Here is a 9,428-nt window from a genome sequence, read left to right as displayed (position 1 = left end):
TATTTATTAATCAGAGAATGAAATGACTCACCGTGTCCCGCGTAGTGACCTCACCTTCTTTCTTTTCCTCCGCCATGACGGTGTGGCAGAGGGCGAGCAGTCGGAAGAAGGCGTGCACCTCGGGGGTCTCCAGCTTGACCGCCTCCACCAGGGCGTCATCGTGAAAGGTGAAGCGGGGGTCAGCCAGTGGATTGAAGGAAAAATCCACCGTCTCAGTGTGCTGCTCAGAGATATGCCAAGTATGAGCCATTGTACTTGGGGGTTGTTCAATATCTTTCACATGCAATTTTGAAAAAAAAAAAAAAAAAAAAAAAAAAGTCTTGTAGTTTTTCGAGTGTTTCAAGAAAATAAAAACACTTGAAATATTAAAATAATGAAATATTAAAATAATGATACAGTTCCATATGTCATTGGAAAGAGGAAAGATCTTACCAAGTTTTTATGATCTAAAAATAGACCAAGATGCATAATTTTACAAATTTTATCCACCATTAATGTGACCTGTCCAACTCAATTGGAAAAAAATATATATTTTTAACGGTAAATAAACAACTGATAACAACAACTATTTCCTGATTTAACCAATCACATTCCAACTTTTCTGGACATTTTTTGCTTTCAAGCAGAAGCCTGGGGATTTATATATAGGTTTATATAAAAATATTTTATGAATATATTTTTTAAAACACCTTTTCATATTTATTTTCTATTTTTTTTTTACATTTTATATGTATTACCAGCATGTATGATATAAAAAAAAAACACTAAATTTATTCAGCAATTATTGATATTACTATACTGTATACTGATTATACAAAGCGATCAGTATATTTTGCTTTAAAAAAAAATCAGTAAAAGATAAAAATAAATAAATAAATAAATAAATAAATAAATAAATAAATAAATAAATAAACAAACCTTATACTGTACCTGGAAAGCTATGATTGACTTGGCTTTAAATACCAAACACCTTTAATAACTCATTTGCTCCCAAAAACTCATAAATACCTTCTATTTTAAATGTATTACGTGTCCCTAAGACGTGATTATATGGTTTTTTTTTATGTTTTTTTTTTTTTTATGCTAGACTAGAGCATGCAGAAGGCTTTGATGCAACCTCCCAACTGCGGTTAACTGGTGAAAAAAATGGTAGTAATTACAAAAACGGTCAGCAGGTGGCAACAGAGTGTAAGAGATCAACCAGGGCCATGTTGAAAACAAGCCGTTTCCCCGCAATTCTAAGCAGATTTTTGTGAATAATGATGAAACTTAGCTATATTCTAATGCTAATTGATGCAAAACGGAAACAGATAGAAATATAGTTTTTTTTTCCTGATGAAAGAAGAGACTAATCTTGCTTTTGGTAGGTTCCATGTTTTTATAGCAAGAGAACATAATATTCTGTGGGCCTTGCAAAATCAGTCAAAATCCAGTAAAACAGCTGGGAGCGAAGGGGGTTGATTCAGTGAAAATGGCTGGGAGGGAATGAGTTAATAACCAAACTCACCTCATTAATTTCAAGTCTCTGGCCCATGTAGTCAAAAACATCACCTGAGAAGAAACATCAGCGCACCACTTGTGTGAATTTCACAACTTAACCCACAAGTGCTTTCTTTTATATAATCGATGGGTCTATTTTCCTCACCGTACGTCTTGCCGTTGATGGAGCACTTGTTGAAGGTCATGATGTTTTGTGTCAGCGTGCCCGTCTTATCGCTGAACACATACTTAATTTGGCCCAGCTCCTCGTTAAGCGTGGTGGTGCGCGCCTCGGCGGGCGTGTCGCTGCGAGAGTGGTACATTTTGCGGTCCCAGTCGATGTAGAAGCTGTTCCCCAGGCGGATGAACTCCACGCTAGGGAAAACACATGAAGGGATTATTTTAATGCGAGGAATGCATTTTTAGAGGCTACTTTCAAGAGATCATAATGGTTTTTTTTGTGATGTACTGTACTTTCTGCTAGCAATTTCTATGGGATATAATCAGCGTTATTATAGTTTTGGAATTTTTCATTTTAGTTTAATTTCGTTTTGAGCTGTGTTTTTTAAATTTAGTTAGTTTTAATTAGTTTTCAGGGTCGTTCTGTTCGTTTTTATTAGTTTTAGTTATTTAGTAAATGCTTAGTTTTAGGTTAGTTTTGGTTAGTTTCAGTATTAGTTGTTGTTTTTTTTTTATGTGTATTACTTGTGCGCAATATTTAAAAAACCAGGTTCTTTTCTATTGGCTGCTGCTAGATGACGTCATTCCTGTGTGACAAACTTTCAAACGTCCTCATTCCGGTTAATATAAAAATGAATCAACTTAAAATCACATTTAGGATCATCCCCAAAGGCTCATGCATTAAATGAATTACCAAAGACTAAAACGAAGGACATTTTTTTACTATACTTATAATTAGTTTTAGCTAGTTTTCATTTTTTTTAAAGCACATTTTTGTTTTTATTTTATTTTGTTAACGAAATTGCTTTTGAAATTTTAGTTTTAGTTTTTTCTGTTAGTTTCAGTTAATTAAAATAACCTTGGACACAATTAAACCACTTTTAAGAATGAATATATATATATATATATATATATATATATATATATATATATATATATATATATATATATATATATATATAGCCTTTAATTACAAATATATTCTTCTTATTAATAAATAAACAAAAACATTACAAATAAACATTAAAATAAATATCAATTTAATATAGTAATATAAGTAAATTAAAAGAGAATAAAGGACACACATTTGAACTAAAATACTAAACTTTAAAAATAGTGAGAATATATATTTTTAAATAAAGCTTAACAATGTTTATAAAATATCAAAATATGTGAAAAAAATGGGAAATCATATAGCAATAACTTTAACATTAAAATTCTATATAAATAAATTCAATTATAAGTATTGAAAACAGTAAAGTAATAATAACATTTTAAAAAGTTAAAAAAAATATTTTAAAATACAAACAAGTGCTAAAATAAAACATTTACTACAGGTATTTTCTTACAATACAATGAATCAAACCTGAAACAGAATGGAAATCTGTACAAAACTAGTAAAACAAAATACAAGTAAATGACAAACAGTGAAATTAAATGTAAAAAAGAAAGAAATATGTTGCAGCTGTGATAGGCTCTAGTGTACGGACAATAAAATAACATTTAAATATCAAAATAAAATAATTAAATGTACATAAAAATAGCCAAATATGGCTGTTTTCCAGACGTTGTCAAAGAATTTATTTATTTTTTTAATTGTGCCCCTGTAGCCAGTTGCACTTTGCAGCACGACATTTGGTAGGTACGTCGATCAGAAGTAGACCCACAAAAAAGTCTCAAGACGCCATGCTTGAAAATGCACAGGAAGTTTGCTATTTTAGCTTGAAACAGCCATATTATTATTATATAGCCATTAACTCATTTGCTCCCAAAAACGTATAAAAACGTTCTATTTTACATATTGCCATGCTCCCAAAGATGTATTTTAATGTTTTTCTATGCTAGAGTATAAAGAAGGCTTTGATGCAGCCTCTGAACTGAAGAGAAAACTTGAAGCAATGGTAGTTACTACAAAAACGGTCAGCAGGTGGCAGCAGAGTACAAGAGATCAACCAGGGCCATGTTGCAAAAGGCTCTTTTCCCAAATGCTTTAAACAGATTTGGGAATAATGATGAAACTTAGTGCTAATTGCTGCAAAACGGAAAGAGATAGAAATGTACTTTGATGAGAGAAGAGACTCTAATTTTTCTTTTGGTAGGTTCTATGTTTAGATCGCAATAGAACACAATATGCTGTGGGCCTTGCAAATTCCAGTTAAAATGGCTGGGAGTGAATGAGTTACTCACATAAACAGTCTCAAAGGGCTTCATCCACTGATGTAAAAAAAAATAAATAAAAAAAAAACATAAAAAAAGATTAGTGTCCCGTAAACATATGCACTTTGGCCTCACCTGACATAGAGCGAAATGGGCACCACAGTGTTGAGGATGATGACGTAGGACCAGAAAGTTAGAAAGGAGGAGAAAGCGGCATCGTGGCCATTCTGCCTGGGCAGGAAGGCGGTGAACGCCGAGCCCTCGCCCAGCTCCCAGCAGTAGTTCCCGATGGCCAGGATGGTACACATGAACGCCAGGAAGCCAAAGATCTGCACACAGGAACATTGAGGGAGGTGTGAAAATGGCTTAAGGTGTTTTTTTTATAAACAACAATGATTCCCAAACTGTGGGATATGTGATGCTGGTCGGGGTTGAAAAGGTTGAATGTCTCAAATTGTTTGGAAAAAGATGATGTAAGACAGAGATTAACCAAACAGCAATTTGCGCAAATGCCTGAGGGTCAACATTTGATGATCGTTTTGAGGATTCGTCGTAAAAATCAGTTCACTGCTGCTGTTGCGGGCTCAAGTTACACAAAAATGCTCACACAGAGTACGAGGACGTTCATCAGACGGTCCACGCTGGTCCTCTTGAAAGTGCTTTTGCCGCAATTCTGCATCAGCTTGGTTTCAGGCCCTGGAATAAAAAAACAAGCACATAAAAGCTGGCTTCAAAGCTAGACGATGACGTCATTCCTTTCCAACAAGAAACGTCCCGCCACCTCCAAAGAGCACCAGTCCGAAGCACCACTCGGTGTTCCTCAGGGTGCACCCTCGCAACAGGATCTTTTCGTTGTCAAGGGCGTACTTCTGTCCTGCGTAGGCCAACGTCCCTGTGAAGCGGTCCAGCCGGTTGTTGGGGGGTTCACAGAGGACTTCGCCTTTGTGACACAAATGCAAAACGTTAAAGATTAGGGATGGAACGATATCGCGATATTAAAACTGCCACAATATATCGTCGTCGTCATGTCACGATATTAACTCATTCAAACCCCCAAACGTATAAATAAGTTTTTTAATACTTTCTCCTTCACTCCCAAAATAATGTATTGATACATTTTTTTTTTTTTTAATGGTAGAGCATACAGGTGGCGGCTTTGATGTAGCCTGAGGAGGTTACTTAAAGCAATGGTAGTTATTACAAAAAACAGCCAGCAGGTGGCAGCAGAGTATAAGATATCACCCAGTGCCATGTTGCAACAAGCTCTTTTTGCCAGTGTTTTCAACAGGTTTGTGACTAATGATGAAACTGAGCTATATTGTAATTCTAATTGCTGCAAAACAGAAACAGAAAAAAAGAAGACTCTAATAATTCTTTCGTAGGTTCCATGTTTTATAGCAATAGAACACAATATTCTGTGGGCCTTACAAAATCAGTCAAAGTCCAGTAAAACAGCCGGGTGCGAAGGGGGTTGCTTCAGTGAATGAATTAAAAGCAGAACATCTGTTCAAAAAGTCAGGTTGATTTCCATTTGTGCAGTTCTAGTACCCTCTGGTGGCTAGTTTTTTTAGTGCAGTTTAATTTTCACAAGGCTTGTTTTGGCCCTTCTAATGTTTAAAATCCACGCGCATGGTCAGATGAAGCTTGTGAAGCGACTCAATGTGTGCATACATTAGCAAGTAATTGCCTCAATATGAAGTCTTTTAGAGATTGTAAGTTGTTTATATGCATTGCTATAATGTACAAAAGCACAATATTGTGTTTTTTAAGTATAAACTCTTTTTTTTTTTTTTTTTTTTACAATATTGTGACTTTGCATCGCCAACCTCCCGACAATATCATGACAATTATCGTATCGTGACCTTCATATTGTGATAATATCGTATCATGATGTTTGGATATCGTTACATCCCTATTAGAGATGAATTCCAATGCCATCCATCCATCCATTTTCTTGGCCGCTTATTCCTCACAAGGGTCGCGGGGGGTGCTGGCGCCTATCTCAGCTGGCTCTGGGCAGTAGGCGGGGGACACCCTGGACTGGTTGCCAGCCAATCGCAGGGCACACAGAAACGAACAACCATCCACACTCACAAGCACACCTAGGGACAATTCGGAGCACCCAATTAACCTACCATGCATGTCTTTGGAATGTGGGAGGAGACCGGAGTACCCGGAGAAGACCCACGCGGGCACGGGGAGAACATGCAAACTCCACCCAGGAAGGCCGGAGCCTGGACTCGAACCGGAGTCCTCAGTACTGGGAGGCGGACGTGCTAACCACTCGATCACCGTGCCGCCTATGAATTCCAATGACCTTACTTTTTTTTTTTTTTTTTGTCCTACCATTAAAGTCCGCCAGCTTTCTGACATCATCACCGAGGTCCCCGGTCACCGGCAGGGCCTGGCGCACCTTCAAGTTGGTCTCACTTAGAAAGAGGAGAGAAAAGTTTGGACAAAACGACAAGGACGGGTTGTGGACCAGAACCAGGACCCGGGCTTTACCCGTCCAGCTCCGCTGTCTCGATGTAGATTAAGTTGAGTGGTTCACTGCTAGACAGCAAGAGGAGGTCGGCCTGGGAGACAGTTGGAATGACGTTACAACTAGGCCCCGACTGATTAATCAGCTGCCGATTATAATCGGCCGATTATTGGGCTTCAAACATCGGACAAAACAATCGGCCAATTGGGCCAAATGGCTGATTATTTTCCCCTTAAATCGTTATCGAAGAAAACCGTAGTTTCCGACGCTGTCAAAGTACCCTGAATGCGCCATTTTGCTTGCGTAGTATTAGCAACTAGCAAGTGTGTAGCGTATGTTATTCTGTTGTCCCTAAGCGCCCTTTAAGTTGTTTAATTAATGACAACGCTGTTGGAGTTAACTGTAAAGCTAAATACACAACATTAGGAATTACATCCACTGTATATTTGAATAGAAAATATGCTTTGTTTTTAAAACGTCGTAGCCTAGCGCTAACAGGAAGTTAGCAAATGATAACAGGAAGTTAGCATTGACTTAGGGAGTGTTTTTCCTTCAAATAACGAATATCCACGCACAAGTCTTGTGGGAACACATACCCACAGATGACATAACACTACGTAAAGGCACAAATTCTTCCCAACATGTGAAAACGAGTTATTTTAATAGAATTCAATCTTCTGTACTCACTTTAAGTGTTTTATATATTTATATATATATTTAATATGGACTTGTCATTCAAAGCAAAGAATCTTAATAGCGAATGTTTGAGCGTAAGTGGCACCCATTGAAAAGGAATTGGGGAATGGGTTCATTTTATGCATTATATATATTTTTAAATAATTGGCAGATTTATCAGTAATCGGTATTTTTTTCTGCCAATAATCGGTATCGCAATCGGCCTCAAAAAATGATTATCGATCGAGCCCTATTACAATCACTAAAAAAAACAGAGCTAGCCTTGTTAGCTTAGCTGGCTAAAACTGGGTGACCATATTTTGCTAAAATTTGATTTAGTGAAATTATTATGATTATTATTTTTAATTTACTTAGACATGTGCTCACAGTAAATGAAAGCCTCACCGTGACAAACTGGTTGTTTTCCAGCTTGATGATGTCTCCCACCTGCACGTCCATCCACTTCTCGTTGCGCAGTCTGGCGGGAGGAAACAGGATGTTAGGTTTGATAACAAAACAAATGCGGCGTTTGTATTTCAGGAAATAAAGCCGGCCCAAATATGGGCGTCGGGTAGTGGTAGCTGTTTTGCTGACTGAAATTTCCGGAGTTGTTTCCTGCTGTAACTTGGTTGGAAAGATTAACAATCATCACTCAGTGAGGTGACTTTGCTTGACCTCAGTTAAACATTAGACAAACTGGTACATCTTTTATGACTAGTAACCAGCACAGTTCATTTAGAAGTAAGACAACTAGCTGCCTAAACAGACTGCAGCGCTAACAGTAATCGATTACTTAGCATTACTTTGTTAGCTTAGCTGGCTAAGCTCGCTAGCCACACAAGGCCACATAATGTTCGTTGGTATTTTAGTTACCAAACTACTGACTAATCGCCATGTGGTGGCAATGGAGCACTCTGCACCAAATTCTACCTAGCAACCAGTGGAAATTTCCATAATCCTGCCCACTCAAAAATACACTATGTGGACACCGGAATGTCACTGTTGTTTTTAAATCCTGTTGTGCTGTAAATAAATTTAAATAATACTTACTTTCCATCGATGAGGACTTGGACTTTTCTGTTGTTGACGTGATTGTCGCTCCGATGGCGATTCTAGAAACAAACGCATAAGAAAATGTTCAATAATTTACCCGCCTTTCCGTATTCTAACCTATTAGTCCTTGATTCTCTGTTGACCTCAACTAATGTTTAACATGATGACATCAGCTAATTTAGAGTTTAATTCGTTGTTTCTCGCCTTACTTATGAGCGCTTGTGAACCATTTGAGAGCAAAAGGTCACGAGTGCATCTCGTAAGGGAAGCGGTTGAGTTTCCTTAACAGAGTGACATATTAGCTCGTCACAAAAAAACGGGAAACGAGCAATTTTTGGAGAAATCGGGGGTGACGCAACTGGCAGTTTATAGGGAATTTAGTCAGCTCCCACACTCAGCCACTGATATTACAAGTTTCAGCCATATCATGAGTCAAAAATAGTTTTCTTATTTTCTCTGAAAATTTTATTTATATAAATGTTTATTTTGCCAGTCAACAGCAGTCTCATTTTTTAAAATTCCATTGCTACCTATTCTTCTTCGTATTATCTATTCTATTACTCCATTATCAATATTTTTCTTTTGTTTTGTTTACTTATTAAAGTCAAGTGAAGAATGTGATGCGTCAGCGCTTACGATGTCATCCGTGGCATCCTTGGCGGCAGTGACGGACAATACCAGTACCAGAGGCACCACGGTGGTGAACCAGGACAGCGACGAAATCTCAGGAATCACCTGATAGAAAATAGAGAAAGTTAAGCACAGCTAAAAAGACTGCAAAGTGGCATACCACATCGAAGTGTTAACAACCTTACAAAAAAAATCAACAAGTATTAAAAAAAAAAAAAAAAAAAAAAGAGGCTTCAAAATCAGGATAAAGGCTGTGCGCGTGTCCGCTAAATGTGCTAGCCTGAAACCCCGCCGCAATATCACGATATGACCTTCTTAATACGATAATTATCACGATATTGTGGGGAGGTTGGTGATATTGAGTTCACGATACTGTATAAATAACTACATTGTTTGTTTGTTTGTTTGTTTTTAAAAGCTCATATTGGGTGAAAAAAAACACAATGTTGTGTTTTTGTACATAAAAAACATCAGTGACAGAGAAATAGTCTAGGCCATGTCATTGTCATGTGCTCCTATTGGCTCAGCGGCGCACAGTGTCATGGTCATCTATGTAACTCGCAATGTTGTGTTCAGCTGAAGTGGGCCAAAAGTAATGTTTTTATGGAGATTTTGAAAAAATATTTGCTGGTATGACTGATTTAGAGGAGTAATAACCGCCGCAGTGGCCAAAACATTCCTAATCAAAATTAAACCGCAATAATAAACTAACCACCAGAGAATGCTAGAATTGCACAAATGGAATAAATCTTGCCTTTTAACAGATGTGCGA

At 37.3% G+C, this 9,428-nt stretch overlaps 1 protein-coding gene across 1 annotated transcript in view; it reads right to left on the bottom strand.

Annotated features, from left to right (window-relative positions):
- The window catches only part of LOC144018949 (phospholipid-transporting ATPase ID-like), a 29,788-nt gene that overhangs the window by 11,768 nt on the left and 8,592 nt on the right, over positions 1–9,428 (bottom strand). Inside the window, exons 5-15 of the mRNA XM_077521657.1 lie at positions 8,663–8,761; positions 8,024–8,085; positions 7,379–7,451; positions 6,322–6,392; positions 6,163–6,245; positions 4,598–4,756; positions 4,424–4,512; positions 3,952–4,145; positions 1,646–1,854; positions 1,508–1,551; positions 55–220 (exon numbers count right to left, since the gene is read on the bottom strand). Coding sequence (XP_077377783.1) covers positions 55–220; positions 1,508–1,551; positions 1,646–1,854; positions 3,952–4,145; positions 4,424–4,512; positions 4,598–4,756; positions 6,163–6,245; positions 6,322–6,392; positions 7,379–7,451; positions 8,024–8,085; positions 8,663–8,761 — 1,249 coding nt within the window. The remainder of the gene's footprint in view (positions 1–54; positions 221–1,507; positions 1,552–1,645; positions 1,855–3,951; positions 4,146–4,423; positions 4,513–4,597; positions 4,757–6,162; positions 6,246–6,321; positions 6,393–7,378; positions 7,452–8,023; positions 8,086–8,662; positions 8,762–9,428) is intronic.

Source organism: Festucalex cinctus, chromosome 5 (genome assembly GCF_051991245.1).
Source record: "Festucalex cinctus isolate MCC-2025b chromosome 5, RoL_Fcin_1.0, whole genome shotgun sequence".
In the NCBI taxonomy this organism is placed as follows: domain Eukaryota; kingdom Metazoa; phylum Chordata; class Actinopteri; order Syngnathiformes; family Syngnathidae; genus Festucalex; species Festucalex cinctus.
Note: the sequence above shows the minus strand (reverse complement) of the source record. Positions and strands in the feature narration are given on the sequence as shown.